This window comes from Lactuca serriola, chromosome 5 (assembly GCF_051521515.1).
Source record: "Lactuca serriola cultivar US96UC23 chromosome 5, Lser_US96UC23_V15, whole genome shotgun sequence".
Classification (NCBI taxonomy): domain Eukaryota; kingdom Viridiplantae; phylum Streptophyta; class Magnoliopsida; order Asterales; family Asteraceae; genus Lactuca; species Lactuca serriola.
Window position 1 is genome coordinate 319,638,566 of NC_136412.1, and position 24,587 is coordinate 319,663,152.

Below are 24,587 nucleotides of genomic sequence, written 5' to 3' on the forward strand. Positions count from 1 at the left end.
TCAAACTTTATGATCCCGTGAAGGAAGAACTCAGGTACTTTCAACAAGTTAGTTATATCTTTCAGTAGCCTAATGGGATGAGGTTATTGTGTAATCATATCATATGTTATATTATTTTTGGAGATATGTTGGTAGGTTTTTTGTCAAGAGTTCTGGTAAACCAACTGAAATTACATAAAAATTAAATGGGAGGGCTGGATTTAGTCTGCATGAAGAAATCGAACTCTATGAGGTATGTTTTCTGGTGTTCTTGCATTGCATTGCATGTTTGTTTGTTTGTGAAATCATATTTATGTGTTCATGATTTATCAGGAGATAAAATTTGAGCCATGCATGTGTGATGTGTGAACGTCTTGACAAGAGAAGCCCATTTAGATCTAGCCAGGTATTACTAGTCTCAACCCTCTTCTTCTTCTATAATGAAAAAGTTGCTTGCCTCTATATATATATATATATATATATATATATATATATATATATATATATATATATATATATGTATATATATATGTATATATATATGTGTGTATATATATATATATATATGAACAAAATCCTTTATTTTATGTGTTTCTCTCAATTCACCTTTTGAAGGACATGGCACGTGTCTATATTGCAGAACTTGTAAGTTTTTTTCCCTTTCTTTTCTGGGTAAACTATAGGAAATAACCTCCTACTTTATTACTTTGTATAGGCAATATATGTAACAATTCTTTACCCATGATAACAATGTACTTACACTAAAGTAGATATTCGTCCATAGAAGTGATATGATTTCATTGATTGTTTTCAGGTTCTTGCACTAGAGTATTTACATTCTTTAAATATCATTCACCGAGACTTGAAACTAGACAACTTGATAATTGGTCCAGATGGCCATATCAAGGTAAAAAAATTGAATTTCTGAATAAGCAAGCACTAACTAATAAAAATAAAATGATTATTTGTTACAGCTGTCAGATTTTGGGCTATCGAAGGTAGGTCTAATTAACAGTACAGAGGACTTATCAGGGGGTGCATCAGAAAATAGTACCTTTATTTATGGGGAATGGTTGGAATTTATAGTTATACCCTTTACCCTTTACCCTTTATTCAAATGTCTTTCTACTTATTGCTTATATAGTTGAAAGTTGAAACTCTTAATTCCGTTGTTGTAGGTGCAACAGTTGATTTGTGGTCTGTTGGCGTTATTCTTTTTGAGCTGCTTTTAGGGATACCACCTTTAATGCAGAATTTCCACAGGTACTCACTCACTCACTCTCATAAAATCAAAATCCTCTTCTGATGCTTTTTTATGTATGTCGATTGCATTGCATAAAAAGGTAATGAACGTCTTCTCATTTTCTGAATTCGGGTTGTAGCAAGTTTTTGCCAACATTATGAACAGAGATATACCATGGCCAATGATCCCCGAGGAGATGAGCTATGAACCATATGACTTGATTAACAAGTAAGTTTCTATTTGTTTATTAATCAATTCAATCATATCACATATTCATACATGATACATAATTTTGTTTATGTTTATTTCAAGTTGCTAACAGAAAATCCAGCTCAACGCCTTGGCGTGATAGGGGCTGTACAGGTAACATTTTCTCTCTCAATATATATATATATATATATATATATATATATATATATATATATATATATCAAACAATAAAAAGAGAGAAGGCAAAGAGGTACGAAGTTAATTGATAAATAATGTGCGTCGACATTGATTCTCTTAATTCTTCTATTCATTCCATTATTATGTTCTTAAATGAACCATTATTTGTGTCTGGGTTTACGAAAAGCAAAGTTTCTACTGTGTTTTCTTATTAGTGACTGGGTTTAAGAAAAGCAAAGGTGCAGTCATTAATTAAGAAATCTCGTATTTGATAAGTGGGTGAAAGGGTGAAAGGGATAGAAAGATATTCGATATGTTTTTTAAATGAGTAAAAAATGAAATATTAGTCCCTTCACTCCCACAATATTTGCTTCTTTTAAGAAACTATCCTAGTTTGTTTATTTTTTAAAAGCCAAAACGTTAGGTAAGCCATATTCTAGTATTACTCAAGGACACTATTTTTCTTGTAATTTGTTGATGTATATTTTGGGCTAAATGCTACTTTCATTTTTTAGGAGGGAAAAAGATAAAGACCTGACGTTACAGGTAGTAACCACTGAAAGCCAGGCTACCATGAAATTGGTATGTAACTTAACATAGTTGGTTCTAATCCTTTTATTACAAGAAAATGTATATTTTTATGATTTAGTTAGAAGGTTTGTTACTTTATTTTGGGGTATTTGTGGGCAAAACAAAGGGAAGATGAGATACAGGGATTGGAATTGAGATTAAGGTTTCATGAGGCTGTAGTAAAGAGGCTTGAGGGTGTGGACAAAGTGAGAGAAGTTGAAGGAAACCCTGATTTTTCCAACAAGGATGTCGGGTGAACTCAACAACCACCAATGGTTGCAGAAGTGAGTTGAAGAGCTGACATGGATATTAGACTTTGAAAAACATTTGAGGGTATATTTTTTTATATTTCTTGTATCTAGTTAGTTTGTAAATTTTTGTTACAACTTTTATTGATTTGTTTTATCATTCCATGGAACGATTATTTGTATGACATTAAATTTATGCAATGGATTCTATTTTTTGTATATGATATTTTATTTTCTATTATGAAACATTAAATACAAATTTAATTTTAAAATAAGTAAATTTATAAATAATATTTTTTTTAAACATTTAAAATTATGATACGCAAAAATGTGTGTCATCTTCATTTATGACATGGCCTTTCTTGACAGGGGCTTTCTTGATACGCATTGCGTGTCATTAACACGCGCGTCATAAGGTTACAACACGCGAATGCGTGTCGTCTTCCTTTATGACAGGACCTTCCTTGATACGCATTGCGTGTCGTAAACGCGCGTCGTAATTGCGCGACGTAAATGAGCGTCGTAAATGCGCGTCGTCTCTCTTTATGACAGGGCCTTCCTTGACGCGCATTTGCGCGTCGTCTGAGCCTTTTACGATGCGCAATGAGCATCGTAAAAGGCTGTTTTTCTAGTAGTGTGTACATATATATACAGGACTGACCATCCCACACCTTGCTGCTAGCTACAGTGGGACTTGCAGGTCTACGGGTGACAAATGTCATATCTTTTTCGACGCCTGAAGAGCGTCATGTTTTATACTAGTCAATCAAACATGGTTATAACCTTAATCACATTAAGACCTTAGCTAACCAATTCGGTTACAAAGCAGATAATTATTCGGTAGTGCTATTTTATAAATAATACTACTGTAAATCTTCATTTTCCATCACATACATACAATGACATTCTCACATGAACAATGCATACTATTTTTTTTAGTAAAGATAGTTTACAAATATGGAAAACATACATTTTACACTATTTCAAGGATAAACATACCTTTTACACTATTTCAAAGAGATCAAAAACATGTAAACAGTTGGGTCTTGAGTATAAGACTACTTTTCTTTTTTAAACAGAAAATATAGGATTTTCTGGGAAGTATACTATCATTTTCATGAAACAAATACAAACATATGACACTAAATACTTATGAACTCACCAACTTAAATGTTGATACTCTCTTTCAAAATAACTTGTATTATCAGGGAATCAGTAGACAGGTACATTGACACAGGTTTTGAGAAGACGGAGCATGTTCAAGACTTGTCTTTTATATTTTGCTATACATTTTTTTTGGTGTCATACAATTATACAAAGAATACACATGTATTAACTATTCTATTAATGCAATGGATGTTGTTGCTTGTTTTACTATTGTGCATTGTTATGATACTGTATATGACATCCTCCGCCCCGGACGTTTCTGCCGTTCTAGTATGGGGGTGTGATAGAGAGATGATGTTTTATTATTGGATCATTCTCAAGCTACTAGGTGGTGTAAAGTATTACTTAAAAAAGTAAGGATTTTTGGTGGGCGTCTTGTTCTTGATTGCCTTCCTACTCAGTTCCATTGTCAAAAAAGGGTTGTAATTAAGTAGTATATTGTGTTCGGTGTATCGGGATGGGGTGGAATTAATTGAACATCTACTTTTTTCTCTGTGAAGTATTTGTGGATGTTTGGTCCTTGGATTCTAGATGGTGTGATATAACATTCTCTACATATACATTGATCATTGAGTGGATGTCGTGGATGGATGATCAAAGGTTGGTGATTGATAGATGTCATATTATGTAACTTTTAGGGTAGTTTTTATTAGCATTTATCATCATATTTTGCACATTTGCATGTCATTAGTTTAAATAATGATCAACTCATGTCTTTCGTCATAATACTTGTACTGCTCATGTTTCTATGTCGTTTTCAGATATTTCGAGTGGAGTGGTACTTTGGGAGCAGCTTTGGATGCATATTTGGAGCTTAAAGGAGCTAAAACACCCAAGGAAGCTAGAAGATAGGTTGGATTCACTAAAACTAAAGAGTTCGCATCCGAACAACAAAAAAGAAGACAAATGTGATCGCATTTTCTCATATCTTCGATCGTATAAACATACTTCATTAAACAGGCTTTCTGGGGATTTTTTCCAAAAACGCGATCACATTTTTTGCTTTCTTGCTTCGGAAGTTGTCGACTCGTATATAAAGACTCCCTATGTGATCAAACGACGAAAACATTTTCCGAAGGCGATTTTCTGCACTTTTTATCACTTTTTGAAGATCTGAAGATTGTGGATCATCTCAATCAGTTATATTAGTAAGATTAGTCATTTAGTTTCTCTTTTCATTAGTTTTAATTTGATTTTAGCCATGTCTGGCTAAAACCCTAGTTTTCAGTTCTGCAAAAGACTAGTACTTTTTGTGTGATGAGTTATCAGATTTGGTTTTCATTGTGTGCTTCTATCTAGTTGTTTAGTTTTGAGCTTAATGAATGTTTGATTTTAATTCTTGTTAGTATGATCACATAGCTAGGGTTTAATCATTTCGGTTAATCAGTTGTTGAAATCCGTAATTGTTTTGACAATATGGTTACAAGTGACAAGTGATAAATCGGTTCTATGTTTGGATTTGAATTTATTATAAACTGGAATTTCATACATTTACACTTCCGAGCTTGTGAGAAGTATTGGGTATTGTTGGGAATTATACACAGATCTTAATGCAACTTTTTTGAATTTAATTAAGAGTTTGTTTAATTAGATTAGTAAAAAGTTATGTTAGTTGAAGAGCTTCTTTTGATTATTTTAACTAGGTAAACGAAATTATACTAGTGTCTGTTAGTTTTTCTCAGTACCAGCTTAGATAGAATGTATTTTGAATAATCAGATATTGGCTAATTGCATGATTAGGAAAGTCGCAGCAGAGTTGAATTCGTTTTTATTACTGATTTCATTTAATTTATTTCACTGTAATTTTAGTCTTTAGTTAATAATCAAAACCCCTTTTTATATTTTTATGTTTAATGACTAGTATGTGCCTAACGCAAAGAGGTATTGACAATTAGGTTGTGTTCTCAGGATTCGACCATGCTTCCATGTGCTATCCTTTTATTGCATTCTGAAACATCCCAAAAATCACAATAAATTTTAACTTTTCAAAAACAACCTAAAACCATAAACGTTTACAAAACCATTGTTTTAAAAGTGTATTTTAATAATCAGAGTATCCCAAAATCTAAATAACATAAAAACTGAAGGATGTGCACGATCACACCTTCTCCTTGCCACGATCATCTGAAGTACCTGAAACAATAAACTGAAATTGTAAGCCAAAACTTAGTGAGTTCCCCCAAAGTACCAACACACACAAACATATAACAACACATATTGGGTCCACAGCTAACAGACTGGATTACTCTTGAGCCCACAGTATGAGTATGACTTGCCTTTCAGGCCCACAGCTCATATTTGGCTTTCTCGCGAGCCCACAACATAAGTCTGGCTTGCCTTTCAGGCCGACAACTTATGGCTGGTTTGCTCCAGGGTTTGTCGGTTACCACACAAAGTAGTACTACCTCAACCAAACCATACTATGTCGATAAAATATAACATATATATCCAACAAACAAATAACCATATAACCAGTCATCAGACAAGCAGGCAAATCTACAAATCACTACCGCATACTACATCATATTTACCAGGACATAGATCTAAGAGATCACTATAACATATCAACATCTGCTATACCAGAATACATAATCTAGTGGACTGACATTGGTGTCTTCGACCCACAAGCACAGTGAAAAAAACTCACCTCTGTGCGAACAAGTAGCTGAATAAATTTTTGCTCCGAGTACCAGCTCTACCCATCACCTATTAATGAAATCATGGCCTAACTTAACTTAGTATCAAAATACACAAAATACCCTTAGATCAACGTCACAATAAAAACAAATTGTAAGGATCTTTCGAGTTAAAAAAATAAGTTAAAGACCGAACCTGCAAATTACCCCAAACCATAGGTCTTAGACAAATCATCACTTCATCTATATTATTTTGTTTACAATTTATTAGACTAAACTTATATTCATAAAACTAAATACTATAAGCATTGAATTATGTATTTACTTTTAACTCATTTGGAATTTTTATTTAGATTCTGTTATCGATTTTAAAATATATATATATATATATATATATATATATATTATCATTGCTTAGTTTTTATTATTAACCATTGATTATCTTTCTTATTAAATATTTATAATACACTATTCTAGTTTTAAAAAATAAAGAAAAAAAAAACTTATTTCAACATTTTACTTTCAAACTTTTACTTCAGTATTATTTTTTAGTCTTATTATTTCTTCGTGTTTTTGTGACTTTCTATATGTACGTTAAATGAACAACAATATCGTTCTTTTTTTTAAAGTGTAAATTTTCAATACGAACAAATTAATATTATAAAAATCATATTTCATATATTTTCATTATTTCGTGTTTTTGTGACTTTTTATATGTACGTTAAATGAAAAACAATATCGTTCTTTTTTTAAAGTGTAAATTTTCAATACAAACAAATTAATATTATAAAAATCATATTTCATATATTTTCATTATTGTACTTCATAATTTTTCATATTTCTATTTCTCATCATATACTCATATTTTAATATTTTAGTATTGTATTATTATTATTTTTTATATTTTATCAATATAGTTTGATTTTATATTATTATTATTTTTTATATTTTATCAATATAGTTTGATTTTCTAGGTTGTCAACATGTTTTGACTTTGTAGAGTTATACACAAACTATAAGTTATTTACACTTAAGAAATCCGTATTTATAATTCTTAAATTTATGTCAACCATTTATATAGATGGCCAGTGGCAACGTGAGGGAAAAACCGATTTCTTACTGGAAGAAAGAGGGAGCCGTCCGTCCCGGGAAACGATGTACGCTGATATTTCAAAATATATTGTAAAATTCAAATAAAATTGATCTTTTCCCGAATTTATAGATTATCATTTATCAGCACATATAAAGGATGTAAACTCATATTTCTTTAAAGTTATATACTAGCTGAAGGCCAGAATTCAAAACTTTAAATGTATAATCTAACTTTAGATACGTAAACATACAGCAAAAAAAATAGAGATATGTCTAACGCATTACGTAAAAGGGTTAACGATATTTTTCACAAGTCTCATGAAAACTTTACAATATTTTCTTTTTTTTCAAAATTTTAAATCAAATTATACATTTTTTTCAACTAGTCATTCTAAATTAAATGATCTACCTAATTTATGCTTTGAATATTCGTTTGCATTAATTTCGTGATTACAATATTAGATACCTAATAATATGTCCCAGAATTTTCTTATTCTCATATGTTAAGATTCTTTTATGTAGAGATAGAAAAATGTTAAACTATTAAGTGTTAGTTATATTATTTTACCAATTTATACCATATAGTATATTTTTAATCACTAAGTTGTATATTCGTGCAATATAATTAGACAATAATTCGAATAGATTCGAGAATATTCATTGTATGCAATATATTTATATTTAGACATTAATTCGAATAGATTATAGGATATTTATTATATTAGGTAGGTTTTCCTCTTTAGGGGTTTTCTCCTGGGAGGTGGTGGGTTCGAGCCTTGCTCGGATCAAAATAGTGAAAAATAAGGGGACGAAAAGGGAGGCGACTCCAGACGCTCCGCTTTCCTGACCCAAATCTAACGTTCTCGTGTACGCCAACATATATTAACTCGGCCGGTTCAAAAAAAAAATATTAGTTGTTAAGTTGTTTCCCATATACATTTAACACAATCTAACATTATTTAATGCAAGCAAAGCAACTTCCAACAAAGATTTGACAAAAACAACTAAGGGTGTGGACGTGTTAGTAAATTTGGGAGTGTGCCATATACAGCTAAAAATGTCATTTAACCATTTCTTATATTAGAAAGTCTAAAATATTCTTTCAAAATTTGACGGACACAAATTTGTAGAGAAGTATAGAACAACACAAATTTGAAGAGTTACCGAATATGTACAAGAAGAAGGAAGATAGGATACGTAGAAGAAAACAAAGCTTCTTTATTAACAACGCAACATGTATTTATAAGAAGATTACATACATACATCCATACATATATGTTAGGGTTTAAACACTACGACGGTTAATGTTGTAAATCAAACCAATAGATACCCAAGAAAACCGACAAATAATTGTGAGCATATCCAATGAATATATTCTTATTAGCTCGTGCACCCAATTTGGTTTGCTTAGGATCGGGAGTCCAATAATAAGTAATACACCCCCACACTTTCAAATAGTCTAGGTTAGGCTTTCTACCTTTCCACAACTTATAAGGGCTTGTAGGAATCGCACGACTAGTGATCCTATTATGAACATAGCAAGCATTCAATAGTGCTTCCCCCCACAGATTGTTTGGTTGACCTGATTGGTTCAACATACAGTTGACCATCTCACAAAGGATTCAATTGGAGTCATCACAAAATATGATGAAATACCTTTTTCCTCCTCGAGTAAGTATTCCATTTAATTCACATATATCAAAATGAATCAACTCAAGTAATGATGTATTTCTCTTAACCGATGGAAATGGTTTCTTAGTAAACTTTGATCTCACACAGGCTTCACATTTTTCAAACTCTTTTGAGTCATATTTGAACACTCCTTTAGTTTGCATTTTTTCAATGTTTTTAACATTAGCGTGTGCTAAACGTTTATGCCATAAAGAAATTAAACAAACAAAATAACCAAAAAAGTTCACTACATTCACATTAGCAACCAATCCACCAATTACATCATTACTAGCAACACAAGACATACTTGCAACACTCGCACTAGTACTATTACTCTCAACACTTGGCCCACTTGAAATACCTTCACCACTAAGGCACAGACAATACATCCCAGAACAACTGTTCGTCTTCCCAACATATCTTCTGCCTTTAGTGATCGTAAAAGTCCTTGTGTGCTGCATACGCTAAAAATATTCGAACAGCCTCGAGTCTCACGACAGGGGCAAATGTTTCTTCATAATCAATCCCTTCTTGTTGCGAATATCCTTTTACAACTAGCCCAGCCTTATTTCGAATAATATTTCCTTCTTTATCATTTTTATTTTTAAAAATCCATTTTAATCCTATCATTGACTCATCTTTTGGTTTTGGAACTAGACACCAAACTTTATTTCTTTCAAATTCAGCCAACTCAAATTGCATAGAAACAAATCCAATCAAGATCTTCCATAGCAGTCTTGACTGATTTTGGTTCAATTTCTGAAATAAACACATTAAACATGCAGAAAAATTTGTGTACATTGAGTACCTCATTTTTAGCACGAAGTTGAGCTCTAATCAGAACTCCATCTTGATGATTACCCAGAATTTGTTCTTTTGGATGACTTCACGTCCACTTATCCATTAAAGGAAATGCAGGATCAAAGTCCAAAGGTGCATCTTCAAATATTTCTTCAGTTTCATATGCTTCACCTCCATTTGACAAATTATCATTAATGTCAAGAAATTCACCATTTTGAACATTCGAAGCATTTGTATTATATTCATCTTGCTTCCCCTCATCAATTGGATTATTATCAGGATGCTACCCCTCGTCATCAACATTTATTCTTTCTCTCACCCCCACGAAAGTATGCTCCCCCTCAACTGGAGTAGACGAATTCAAGTGCTCCCCCTTCACTTCAACATTCGATGCAACAGGCGGACTTTCGTTTGTTCTTGAAGAATTTGTTGATGAAAGTGAATCATTGTTATCCTGAGTTAGAGTAGAATCATCAGAATGTTTCGATGTGTCAGGCACTTGATTGTCATCAACATTAACTTTTGCATCAATAGCCCGATCGGGAACACCAAAAATAAAATCATATTCAAAATCTAACGAATTTAACCTTCAAGATTCATTATTTGATTTATTCATTATTGATTGTTGTTCAGATCTCTTTTCAACTTGTTTAACATGATAATCATCAAAAGTAAGATTAAATGTTTCTTCGATTTTCCTGGTTCGTTTGTTTAACACCATGTAAGCAACCAAATTATGAGAATATCCCAAGAATATCCCTTCATCATCTTTTGACTAAAATTTCGAAATATTATCCTTCAGATTCATTATGAAGCACCTGGATCCAAAAACATGGAAATATTTAACATTTGGTTTCTGGTTGTTGATAATTTCATAAGGAGTGATGTTAAAACGATGATGAATAAAAAATCGATTTTGAGTAAAACATGCAGTGGAAACTGCTTCGGTCCATACATATTGAGGAAGATTCGCATATGTGAGCATTGTTCTTGCTGCTTCGCAAAGTGAACGATTTCTCCTTTCTACAACACCATTCTATTGAGGAGTGTAAGGTGAAGAGAAATTATGCAAAATTCCTTTGTCGCTTAATAAAGAATCAAGAACATTGTTTTTAAATTTTGAGCCATTGTCACTCTATATCTTACGAACCTTTTTCTTCACACTTAGTTCAATATGATTGATGAAGTCGACCATTGCTTGAGCAGTTTTAGATTTCAGTCTTAGAAAATATACCCAAGTAAACCTTGAAAAGTCATCAACAATGACCAGTATGCATCTCTTCTTGTTGAGAGTCTCAACAGTCGAGGGTCCACAAAGATCAATGTGAAGAAATTCCAAAGGTTCAACAATCTTTGAATCAATGACAATCGAATGACCTTGTATGTGTTGCTTTCCTTGTCCGTAGATGCACACAAGGTATCATTATTAAATTTTAACACAGGTAAACCGCGAACAAGATCATTTACCACCAATTTATTCAGATTTCAAAAACTCAAATGGGAAAGTCTTCAATGTCAGAGCCAGCTAACATCAGATGAAGCTTCCGAAAGTAATCACGCCGAGGGAATCCCAACAATTGGTTTGATATCGAGAGTAAACATATCTCGTTTTCTTTTTTTATTTAAGCAAAACTTCATTTATGTCTATGTTCGAAATTACACTTCCTTCTTCATTAAACACAACTTGATTGCCAGTGCCCATAACAAGTTGCAAAACACTTATCAAGTTATGTTGAAGACCTTCGACATAAGCTACCCTATTCACTGTGAATTTCCCATTTGTTACTTTTCCATATCCTTTGACTTGAAATTTCTGATTGTTGCCAAATTTCACTACTCCAACATTCTCCAAATTTCGATAATCACGAAGATTTTCCTTTCTTCCAGTCATGTGATGAGAGCAACCACTATCAATGTACCATTTGTCATCATATCGCTCGTCACTCAAAACATGCAATCAGTGAAAGAATTTAGGTCCCCAAGGCTGTTTGGGTCCTTGGTGATTAGATTGGAAAACATTGTGGAACGAAGATCCTATGACCCAATTACGAACTTTAGATTTGAGACTATCAATTAGGTCAATTTCGTTAGTTAAAGGCACAGAAATGTAATCATTCACATGTTTAGAATTTTCACTAACTTTTGCCTTTTGCTTCTCATTTCGTTTCTTATTAACCTTTGCTTTCAGAATAGCTCTCCATTGCTTGAATGAAGGATTCGAATTCTTGGATGAAGAACTTCCATTTGAAGATTCATTCAAATAATTTTCATAAGCATCCTTGATTTGTTCTTGAGAAAACTTCCCTGATTGAAATGATTTCCCTTTCCTTCAAGCCAATGGTTAATGTTTTGCACATCTGACTTTCCTTTGACATACGAAACTTTGGAAACTTGTTTTGTAGGAGGATTGGGAAAATTTGGTAGTTTCGGTGTAAAAGTCGCATTTCTTTTATAATGGAATTTATCAAACTTTTGAGTTGAAAACACCAGTTTCGTTTGAGAAGAAAAACAATTTTGAAAATATTTTGGATTATTTAAAAATCGGTTTTGTCTTCAAAAATAATTTTGTGAAAACCTTGTTTGATGATTTGAATTGAAATTCTTTTGATTTGAAGTTTGAACATTGGTTTGAGAATTTGATTTTAACCCATGAGGTTTGGATTTTGAAAGATCATTTTGTGGTTGAGTTTGAGACAAATCTTTTTGAGTTAGAGCAGAATTTTTCTTATTTACAACTTTCTTTTGAGAAGAAGTCTAAATCAAATTAGATTTTTTCTGTTCAGATGATTTATTTAGCAAAATAGTCGGATTCTTTCGAGACTCAATGGCTTGCCAAAAAACTTTTTTCTTGCTTGTCTCTTTGAAATACCACTTTCTTTTGTAATCTTTTCAATTTGTTCGTTAAACTCTTGAGAATTAATTTTGACATGTAAACAATGTCAACTTGTTTTGAAACATCTTTTGAATTTTCAGATTTTTCAACCCAAATTCGTTGTGGTTTTTGTCGTTAAAAAGTGTAAGAGCTCTTTGTTAGATTGTTTTCGACGGTACTTCGGTTTGAGAAAAATCCTTCTTTAGATTCCTTCTTGTTATCCTCTTCAATCATTTTATTAAACTCGGGTTTAATATTATCACAATTTTCTGTTGTGACAAAAACCTGATTCAGAAAGATAACATCATCTGTGCATTTGAAATTTGGATACACAATTGTATTTGTTTCAATGTAATGAGAACCTTTTTCCTTCATAATTTTTTGAATTTCTCAGTTTTGTCAAAAACCTGATCAACTACAACCCTTGGAATTGTTGTTTCTTTCGGAACATCGTCATTGTCATCATCACGGTTTGTTTGACTATCTTCGACGGTCACATGGTCAAGATCATGAACTTTCGAAGTTGAGGGTAGACTAGTGTCAATTTTAACCATAGAATCATTACATTTTTCTTTGCCTTTAGCCATTGATGTGACATTAATGATAGACAACTGAGAGCAATCAATAACTTCCTCTTCAATTTCACTAATATCTTCAAAATCATCTTCAATATCAGCAAAATTAGTTTGAGAGTTAGATTTTGAATTCTCAGTTCTTTTCAAAATCGTTATTTGTTCATTTTTTGTTAAGGTTTCATTTACAATATCAACTAATTCATTAGCGTCCAGACATTCATCAATTATCACCATACCATATGCATATCTATTATCTGGAACCCTATCGGATTCAACAATTGTCTTTTCACACACATAGGAAATAGAGTCAATTTTCTCCCTTTCGAATGCTAAAAAGGGCAAAAGTTTCTTATGTTGTTCTTTGCTAATATTCGATGAATGATGTAATTTTGTCAGTTTAGCTAGGGGTGGGAAATCAGGCCATCGTGTCATGTTTTTGTCTAACACGACACGACACGGCAAGGTTTTATGTAACACGACACGGCACGACACCCATCCTGTCATACTTGGTCGCTCTCCTGCGAATACTCTCCTATATCAGCGTACTCATCTGACAAAGGTCACTCCTTAGGCTCTTCCTAAGTTCTCACACTTCTCTGCCATCAGCTGCTGAATAACTCCTTATGATGTCAACCATCTACCTCTTAAATATCGTCATATTCGCTTAGTAGCTGACTCCCATCATCAAGAGTTCCACAAAGCACGAAGCAAGCAGCATTCGGGCATCAAATAATCTCTACCAACACGTAAAACCACTCTAGGTTACCACTCCACTTGTTCTACTCACACTCAAAAGGTATCACCGAACTCGATCAACTCTACTCCTCACGGGTATCTAATTACTCTCTCAGTAGGTTCCTCTGATGCTCTTCTAGGTATCTCCCCTAGATTACTCCTCTACTCAAGTTCTCTCTAAAAGATCTATGCTGGATACTCTTACTCCGCAAATACACAAAGCACATCACAAAGGTCACTAAAATGCTCAAGAATCACTCAAATGGAGGCTTAGGGTCAATTTCTAAGGTTTAGAGGGATGGAGGGTGAAGATATTAGGGTTAGGTGATGTGATAAGGACCTTAAATAGGGTCCAAGACCCTAAAATAGGGTTCAGGTATGATCAGCGTACGCCCAACGTACTTCGAAGAACATTTGTGACCACCCCTGGTCAGTACGCCCAACGTACTCCAAAGTACGCCCATCGTACTTCCTTTTCACTAGTACGCCCAGCATACTCGGCTAAGCATGAAACCACAAAACTTCTGAAGGCCATAACTTCTTCATTATAAATTCGTTTCCGACAATCCTTATATCCACAAAAAGGTAACGAGAAGCCCTACACTTCCATCAACTTTATTCCTCCTTAATCCCACTCGAACTCATATCCAAAATTCATGAAAAGCCCGAACCAACGCCTTTAGCAATACATTTGGGCTCTAAAGCACAAACGGAACTCTTTTATCACACCACCTACCTTACCCACATCCCAAAAGGTCCTAAAAATTTCTCTTTCAAAACCTCAAAACCTTCCCATACTCGGATTAAGGCCCGCAGGCCTTAAATCACAAACTATCCAGAACAGGATGTTACACTAGGAAAGGTGATGACTACATCAGGATGCAGGCTGATTTTCCCTATATGAACTGTAACACACATAATCAGAAAGACCAAGAAAGGAAATAAAACCCTAAGTCAAGGGGGTTAACTCGTCGAGTCCAAGGAGGAACTCGACGAGTCGGAGCGTGATCCGTGTCGCGGCTTAAGTGACCGACTCGGCGAGTCGGGGAGACTAACTCGGCGAGTCTGGTTTGGGTTGGGAAAACCCTAGTTCCGGGACTTGTATCCTATTTAAGCATCTCATAACTCTTCTATCAGCCTTATTTGTAGCCCCCATTGTCCAGAAGTTATCCCACGAAACCCTAGTGCTCTCTTTGAGTGTGTGAACCAATATTGAAGGATTTTGAGAGTTCTTGAAGCCTAGAAGGAGAAGAAAGAGTTGAGGGTTCAAGAGGAAGGTTGTGGATCCAGAAGATTCATCTCTTTTGCTACTCATTTTGGTAACCAAGTTTCCTCCTTGTCTTGTTATTTGTTAGATCTCTTCATGTCCCTCTTTATGAGATTTTGGACCAAGTATGATGCATTTCGGGATTTGGACATCCTCAAGATGGATCCTTTTAGCTCTAGGTGTGTCTTGGCCTAGAGACCCATAAAGTATTAGTTTTTGGTGTGTTGGTAAAGCAACTTTGCCCCAAGCTCTAGCCCTAGAGTGTTTTGAGCCCATATCTCTTTGGTTCCATGTAAAGTTTGCAACTTTACGTGAGGAATAGGCTTGGGAAGAGTGGATCTACAGTTTGGATCCCCAGCATGGCTCGAAAAGCCGTTGTATAGAGTAAGAACTGAAGCGACTCGGCGAGTCCTTCGAGTGGACTCGGAGAGTAGTATGAAGATGGGGATGAACTCGATGAGTTGGATGAACAACTCGATGAGTCTGTTGAAGATTGCCTTGGACTCAGCGAGTCAAGTCGCGAAACCCCAAACCCTTCGAGTTAAGACCCGGATCAGTGATTCAAGTGGGGACTCAATGAGTTGGACAGGTCAGGACTCGGAAATCGGTAGACTTGGCGAGTTAGGGGATGACTCGGAGAGTTGAGTAACGAATGAAAGGATTCTGAGCGTATAAACTCGGCGAGTCAGCAGGCAGACTCGGCGAGTAGGGTTGACCTGGAAGGTTGACTTTGACCAGGACTTTAACTTTGACTAGATTTGAATTAGTTCGACTTCTGGAGTTCAAATTGAAACTAAGTGTTATATTGATATTAGTAGCTTGAGGAGCTAGTGGGGCAGCGGTTCAGAGAGTTGTCGGACAGCAGCTAGGGGTTTATCAGCAAAGTTCAGCAGTGCGATGTGAGTCTCCTCACTGTTTGTATGGGTCTAAGGCACCAATGCCGGCCCATTTAGTTTATGTATGATAAGGAGACCCAGGGGTTAGCCTTAGGCAATATGTATGAAAGACCAGAAGGTGGCTCCTGGCGCACTGTATGCTATTAAACATGAAAGACCAGGGGGTGGCTCCTAGCACACTATATGTTGATTAGCCTAATAGAGTAGTATGTATAGTTAGTTGTCTTCATGATACTTGCATGAAAGATCAGGGGTGGCCCTTGGCACTTGTGTGTAAGACCCAGGGAGTGGCCCCAGGCTTGACCAGGAAGACCATGTGCGGCCCGTGGCATGACCACAAGACTATGTTTGGCACATAGCACCTTGGCAAGACTATGTTTGGCACATAGAACCTTGCTTGATTATGGATATGATGATTATGTACGGCTCTTGGCTATGTATGGCATGTATGGATCAGTTGGTTTGCATGGTATGTGGTATCTGGGGAACTCACTAAGCTTCGTGCTTACGTATTTCAGTTTTGGTTTCAGGTATTTTGTTTTCAAGAAAAGGATTCGGCTCGATCGCAGCGCATCACACTATGTTTTCCGCACGTGAGATCTTTGGGATTACACTCTGATATGTTTTATGATAATATGTTTGGTTACCGACACTTTAGTTTCTCACGAGATATTATAATGAATGTTTTTATATTGATGGTTTTATGTAATAACTTATTTAAAAATGAAATTTTTTTGGCCTTGAATTTTGGGATGTTACATGAACCCCGAAGAAGTGTTCCTGATTGCAAGGGTTTACTAGATCAAGGCTGAAAAACACCCAAATATGAAGATTTCCTGTGAGAAAGCTTGTTAGTTTCGCAAGGCATTGGTCTGTGACTTCGGAAAAATAGATGTGGATATACATCCTGTTCTTGCCAAGAAGTTCAACTTTCCAGAGCTTGAGTCTACACCAAGCTTCACTGAAGGCTACCAAGAAATGTCTCTCGGTGCAACAAACTTCCCAGAGTTAGGAGTTGTGTTTAAGAAATCCAACAGTGATCTCAAATACTTCATTCCTGTTACCGCAATGCATAAATTGACCCGGAAGCAACTGGAAGTGACTATGGCTTCGGTTCAAAGATCCAAGAACACAATAGATGAAGTTAAGTTTAAGATAACAAGAAGAATTCACTGGCTAGGTGAAGTGAGGAAATTCTGGTGGATCCTTATCAAATTCCTGAAGCCCGACAAGTAAAGAAGAAAGTTGAAGAGGTCACTTTGGGGGAAAATGTTGATACATAAAGTGACCCTCTTAAAGTTAACGATTTGCAGTCTTATTCTCTTTTTACCGCAATTGGATTTGCTACAGCAACGATGTGTGCCTACCACAGTTTGAAGTTGAAGTAGTTATTCTAAAAACCGAAGTGAACCACAACTACTACTACCACGGTGAACACCTCTTTGTTACGTCAACTGACTTAGCGTGTTAGCTTTACTTTGTCCAGTGAACCTTGCATGGTCACCTAAGTCAGTAGTTCTTTATTGTTTATTCTAGATGTAACTTTATGAGACTCTATAAATAGAGTCTTCATCTTCATGTAAAATTACCACTTCTTAACGATCTTTTTGAACTTTCACTCTGAAATACAAAGATCATTCTCTCATATCTTTATCTTATCTAATTTCGAGATCCTCTTCACCTTAAACTGATCACACATACTAACTTGTGCTTAAATGCAAACCTTGTTATGAATCAGTTTGGTGTATACTTGATATAACTTGTTGTCATTTACATTTCCGCACTTTATATTTCTGCAACTAACTATCTAACAACTCTAACTTATTATTGTTGAGCTTACATGATCCTTTGAGATTAACTTATTCCGCAACTATTATCTTGTACTAATGTTTGTTCAAGTGTTTCTCAAAAGTTTTTCTCTCAACCTCATTATCGTCAAATCTTTTGAACTGTGGTATAAATGTTTAATCCTCTTTATCCCCTTTTATCATATTGATGAGGAGACTCTTGATCATGCTTTCTTTGATTGTAGAGTAGTGAAAGCTTTACGTAGTTGGCTTGTGGAGTGAGTTGTGATTCTTAAGATACCTCCTAGTTCGTATGTGAATTTATTGGAGATGTTGGATTCTAAAGTTAGCGATAACAAAATTCAAAAGCTTAAGTTGGTCATTACTTACTTCACTTTATGTGTCATTTGGAAAGCATGCAATGATATTGTTTACAAAAATGTTCGGCGAGCCACGATGATTTTGGTGGATGACATTTGCCTTAACACATTTAATTAGATTAAAAACATATCGAAGTTATGATGTCTTAATTGGTCACTTTGGTGGATGTCTCCTTTTTACAAATATTCTCTTATACTTGGCTTGACTTTTTGTATCTGACTTAAGCTCCTTTGCTAGAGTCTTTTTATATCTTGTGTTAATATCACTGCTAGTCGTTTAAAAAAAAACTATTTGCAGCTACATAGTTTATTAGATAGAATTGTAATTCTTTTATATTAGATCACATTTTTCGAATATGTGACACATGTTCTTCTAGGAAGTATGTTGGTCATATATACCATATTCAACACTAAATTTAAGTTATTCATCTTCTATTTTTCATTCTCTAATATCTTCACTATCAAACTACCCATCCTCTTGAATTGCTTCAACTTCATCATTTATTCTTTCATGGAGTAATTGGGTCATATATACCATATTCAACACCTACTTCAAGTGATTCGTCGTCAATTTCCTTTTCTATAATTCCTTCACTATCAAAATATAAATTCTCTTGTATTGCTTCAACTTCATTGTTTTTTTTTTGTAAGAACCTAGTAAAGACATAACTCATGGCGTAACTCACAAAGAAATAAACCATTTGGTACATTCTATTGCAGTTTATCTTGTTCATATTTATTACTATCATCCAATTCATTATCAACCACAAAGGTTGGGTCATTTTCATCACTTTTCTTCATTCAAGTGGCTTTCTTTAAAGTATGAGTCGTAATATAATTGTCACTGTAACGAAGCATGGTTAGAGCGGTTACTTTCGGTACATTAAATATGAGGTGAGAAATAAAGAAATTTAACACAACTAGTGAAAGGTTAACACAATTATACACTTCACCCATGACCAAAAGAGTGTTGCATAATCAATCGTACGACATTATGGGACGAAATTCCACTTGCTTTTTCTTCAATAATGAGTTTTATCGTTTATAGTGAGCTCCCTTCGAAGACGGACCACCATTTGGTGAAGATACATAGACGTCTTTCCTTGATTTGCAAGCGACGCTATGTTACTCCATTTTGACTACCTATAATTGAAGCCCCCATGATTTGTACTTAGGTCTCCTGTGGCGAGAAGCTTATAAAGTCTTACCAAATGAGCTACCAAGTGATGGCTGCAGGGGAGTCAAATTTCATGTGCGCTTTGATGAATCCTACTAAATTATTGTCTTCAATGAGGTGTTTGTTACCCCTATTTGGTGTGATGTTCAACGATGTAATGATTGATCGTTGTATGAAAAGATTATATGAGAGAAGCAGAAATGACTAAAGGGTTACCGAGAAGCAATGATGTAACTTGGTCGACATTGAACAAAATTAAAAGGAAAATCTCCGATAAAGTCTTGGTATTTTGGATATTTTACGGTTTAATCCCAACATTTTATTTTTTAAGTAAAAAAGTCCTGATTATCTAATTTTATACGATAATCTTTCATTTTCTGTTGAATAAAAATAAAGATTATTATGTAAAATATAAAATAATTGGGAATTTTCTATTTAAAGAATAAAAATTGAGATTAAACCATGAAGTAACCCAGCATATTGGGATTTTATAAGAGATCTCCCCATTAAAAATATATAAATATAAAGTTAAATAAAATAATTAAAAATAAAATGTATTTGTATCGATTACCTAAAATTATACTCAATTATAAAATTTCTTGAAACTTAACAACCATAAAGCTAAAGAATATGGAGCACCTACACACACGACACCACTACTGCAGTTTAGAGTGCATGGGAAAATGGTGAGAGGAGGCTACCATGTCCATTCTCTTTGTATGATTGGTCAATCGTATTTATTTATTTTTTTAATTTTTTTTATATTTATTAAATTATATACATACTAAAAAATTATAAAAATATATATTAATATTTATGGTTTTAATTCTCTATGAAACGAATATAATATTTGTATAAAATATTTTAAAAAATATATAAAAAATAAAAGTAATGAAAAATAGTGAAAGATATCTATAGTGAAAAATAAATAAATACAAATCGTGACACTCAAAAAAAAAAAAAAAAAAAAAAGACGAAAGATAAAAAAATAAGTAATAAATTATAAAATCTGTCCACCTACTCTCCTACTTTCATGTATTCGTGAGTCCAGGAAAAAAAAATGTTTCAAACATAAAGTAAACCAACCAAACAATAATTTCAAATATATAATTATAGCATATTAAGATACAATAAATATTTATTTAGCTTTCTAATATGTCAGTCGATTAATTCGTGCCGTCCATTGACTTAGATAATCTGTTTTCATGGCCACACGATGAGGACAACACCACACCATATTCTCTGGAAAAAATGTATATTAAAAAAAAGGAAAAAAAAAAAAAGTAAATTCAAGAATTTGATTTTCGATTTAATATTAGAATCTTTCAGAAGATCTAGCAGTTACAGTATGTTTTTCTGTCTTCTATCTTTGTTGCTCCATCATACGCGTGAAATCCTCGAAGCAGACGAATCCATCTCCATTCTTGTCCACGCTACTTATCATACGCCTGCAGTCCTCTAATGTGCACTGTCCGTCGCCGATCGACTTAAACACCGCAAACAACTCATCCGCCGTGATCATCCCGTCGTGATCCGTGTCAAAAAACTCAAAAGCACCTCTCAACTCGTCGTCACACGACGGTGGTCCGAACGCAGAGCTTATAACGCCGAACTCCTCAAGACTAATGCTTCCGTCGCCGTCTCTGTCGATTTCGTTAAGCATGAGGCTAAGTTCCTCCGGTGTAACAGGCTCAGCACCTCCGATCCGGCTCAACAGAGCCTCCAACTCCGCTCTTGTTATTCTTCCGTCGCCGTCGGTGTCCATGATCCGGAACGCCTGTACAAGCTCAAACTGTATATCGGCTGAGATCTCCGACCACTCGTCGGATGATATTTCATGTGAGTGGGTCGGTAAGACGCTGGTTGGTGTCGCAAGGCCGTTTGATTTTGACTTGTGGTGGTGGCTGGGCTCCGGGGAGCCTGATGTAGTGGTAATGGAGGAACTGAAAGACGATGACTCCGATCTGGATACTGTGCTGCGTTTTTTGGATCTGAAGATGTTCTTGGGGTTGATTCTTCCGGAGAGTTTCATGATTGGAAAGAGGGAGAGGATGCAGAGGGGATTTGATGATAATGGGGATTCTTGATGGAAGGAGGGAGGAAGATGGTGGTGATTATATGGAGGAATGAGAGGAGAGCCATAGTGACCTTCGAGGAAGCTTCGTTGGAGCCGTAGTAGGACTATTTATTGGTATTGGGTACCAAATTTTGATTTCGTGTGTGCGGCTGTTTGCTTTCTTAAGCAACGGCCGTTTTGCTTTTGTTGTTTTCCAAATTATTTTATAATTAGATAAAAGTTAATAATTTTAATTCTAACAATCTTATCCATAAAAGTTTATTTTCTTGATTTGAATTTATATTAAACTTGTTTTGCCTGTTTGAAAAAGGATAATGATTTAGGAGGGTAATAACGTTTTTTTGTTTATCTATATTAGATCCCTAAAGTGTTTTTTTTTTATATATATTTCACCATTAAGGTTGTTATAACCGTTTAGAAATAATCTTTTTTACCGGTTTCTTCCTGTTAAAATGACTATTTGTAAACGGTTAAAATAACCTTAATGGTGTAATACGTACAAAAAATACGTATGGACCTAAAATGGACAAACAAGTAACGTTATTACCCTCCTAAGATTTTTAGTATTTATTATTTTGAATATATATTTTTAAGATTTTTAGTATTTATTTTTATATGTGTATTTCATATAAAGTTGTTAAAATTAAAAAGAATAAAAAGTAGAAATGTTTGGATTGGATTGGATTAGATTTTGTAACCATATCATCCAGTTAACCTCTAGCAAGGAGCTAGAGAGAATAACAAATTAAGGTCGGATTGGATTTTGTAACCACATCACAGACAAATGAAAACATAGGAAGGTTCAAATGAAGCCAATGCCCAACCCGACTCCAAACCTGATCGGCAACCGAGAACTACAGCAACAAATGCTTCACACTTTCTTGAGAATTATGACACACGGGACACAATAAGGAATCTATCACCACCCCCATTTCCACCAGTTTAGCTCTTACCGGAATGCGATCCAAAAGCACACACCATAAAAAATGTTAATTTAATAGGGACAAAACGGTTCCACCTAGTAGGCATACTACCCATAGGAAGCGTCATATCATTAACCTAATTCTGTGCTGATTTAACTGTAAAGATACCCGACGATTCAAGCTCCTAAAACCACTTATCCGACATTTCCCCTATGCGACTAAGATTTAATATCTCCACAAGATAATCTAATTGGGCTGATTCAACCCCTCCTCTAATCCCCCGACGCCAATGAAAATTCTATCCCCCCGAATCCCATTATTCACTTACTCGAGCATCTTGATTAAAGGCCAAAGCAAAGAGCCTCCCAAACCACTCTCTAAGAGAAATATCCAAGCACCAAACATCCTTCTAGAACCTCGTTTGAGTCCCATCCCCCACCACTCTATACATGGAATTAGAAGGAATACAACCATTCTCATGGAGATGATTAATGGATCCTATAATCTTTTGTCAAACACCCCCTCCAGTTTCTATTCTCGAATCGTCCAAAAAACCACCACCTTCCCCATGACAAAATTTGACAATTTTAACCTAAAGAGCTCCCTTGTCATTAAGCAACTGCCACTTTCATTTATAAAGAAGACCGAGGTTAAAAGCATCCAAACTACCAACCTCAAGACCTACAAGTTTCTTATTTAAAAAGTAAAAATTTACTATAGGGGTTCATAGTTTCATACGGGGATAATGACTTAGGAGGGTAATAACGTTTCCCGTTTGTCCATATTAGGCCCCTAACGTATTTTTTGTGTGTATTACACCATTAAAGTTGTTATAACTGTTTAAAAATAATCCCTTTTACCGGGTTCTTCCTGTTAAAATGACTATTTGTAAACGATTATAATAACCTTAATGGTGTAATACGCACAAAAAATATGTTAGGGACCTAAAATGGATAAATAGGAAACGTTATTACCCTCCTAAGTCATTATCCCGTTTGAAAAATACCAATATAATCGACTCCTATAGACGGTGTAATTGACACTTACGGTGAGTCTTCGGTCATCTTAATCAAGCATTAATTTTCTAAAATCCAAAAAATTATTATTGTTCTTTGAAGTTGGTGTTCAAGAACAAACTCAAAAAGAGCTTGTGGCGGGTTCTTTGAAGGGGCGATGTGATTGAGTTTTTTAATACGCATGTAAATTCGGATAATGAGTCGATGTTCTTGAAATTTTGAAATGTTTTTGAACATATATATGCCAATGTGGCGGGTTCTTTAATAAACAATGTACTCATACATGTAAATTGATTTCTAAGTTTTTATAGCCCAATTTCTATGTTTTTTTATGCTTGGTTTGAGAGTTAAGGTTCTTGAGTTTTGGCGTTTAACTTTTTGATTTATGGTGATGAACGATATAAACACTCACATACATTGTCCATATATTGATGTTCTTGAGCTTGCATCTTTGTACATGAAGGGGTTTTAAATCCAAATTTTGAAGACCACGTTCATAGTGTCCCCTTCATGAGTTGATTTTTGAGCACCAACTTCAAAGAACAATAATAATTTTTTGGTTCAAGAACAAGATCTTCATGATTGCCAAAAAAAAAATCAGGTTTGATCAAAAAAGATAATTGTTCACTCATCAAAGATGTCAAAGACGTCAGGCTAAACTTACAGTAATCGGTCATGTTAGTATTTTGTAAACACGCTAAACAACTTCAATAATAAATCACATATAAAAAAACCATGACAAAATATATACATGGGATAAAAGTCATTACCCTTTCAAAAATACCACATTATAGCTTAGAAGAAAAAAAATTGACCAACTTTTTTGTTATTTACTGAAGTGACCACTGAGGTTGGAAAGCAATGTCTCATACTACACTAAAATCATGTCAGACAACTTAGTTCTGATATGATTGTTTCTATCGGAAATAGTGTCCAGGGTCAATAACAGTTTTGGTAATATTTTTAATAATATCAGGTTCATTTTGGGTTGGCATCATGACCCAGACAACATAAGGAAATGGAGATAAATAAGTTGTTAACTTATTAAGGAATTAATAAATTAATTAGAAATTATTTTGGTAATTAAC

The 24,587-nt window shown here is 34.4% G+C and overlaps 2 protein-coding genes across 2 annotated transcripts; one reads left to right on the forward strand and one right to left on the reverse strand.

Moving 5' to 3' along the window:
* Nucleotides 1-597: 597 nt before the first annotated feature.
* On the forward strand, nt 598-4,446 carry LOC145050883 (putative serine/threonine protein kinase IRE). The gene is made up of 8 exons (XM_078999072.1): nt 598-624; nt 794-886; nt 954-977; nt 1,124-1,242; nt 1,388-1,450; nt 2,125-2,191; nt 2,263-2,432; nt 4,356-4,446. Exons 1-8 carry the CDS (start codon nt 598-600, stop codon nt 4,444-4,446), a joined length of 654 nt encoding a protein of 217 aa, XP_078855198.1.
* A 16,321-nt stretch (nt 4,447-20,767) lies between these two features.
* On the reverse strand, nt 20,768-21,634 carry LOC145055051 (putative calcium-binding protein CML36). The gene has a single exon (XM_079003334.1). It carries the CDS (start codon nt 21,513-21,515, stop codon nt 20,847-20,849), a length of 669 nt encoding a protein of 222 aa, XP_078859460.1. The 5' UTR covers nt 21,516-21,634; the 3' UTR covers nt 20,768-20,846.
* Between the last annotated feature and the right edge of the window lie 2,953 nt (nt 21,635-24,587).

What these genes read in the sequence shown, in the direction of transcription:
- LOC145050883 (XM_078999072.1), top strand. Translation starts at nt 598, where the DNA reads ATGGCACGTGTCTATATTGCAGAACTT. An exon ending in GTGTCTATATTGCAGAACTT is followed by an intron (nt 625 to 793) that starts GTAAGTTTTTTT and finishes GATTGTTTTCAG; the next exon opens with GTTCTTGCACTAGAGTATTT. An exon ending in TTTTCCAACAAGGATGTCGG is followed by an intron (nt 2,433 to 4,355) that starts GTGAACTCAACA and finishes TGTCGTTTTCAG; the next exon opens with ATATTTCGAGTGGAGTGGTA.
- LOC145055051 (XM_079003334.1), bottom strand. Translation starts at nt 21,515, where the DNA reads ATGAAACTCTCCGGAAGAATCAACCCCAAGAACATCTTCAGATCCAAA.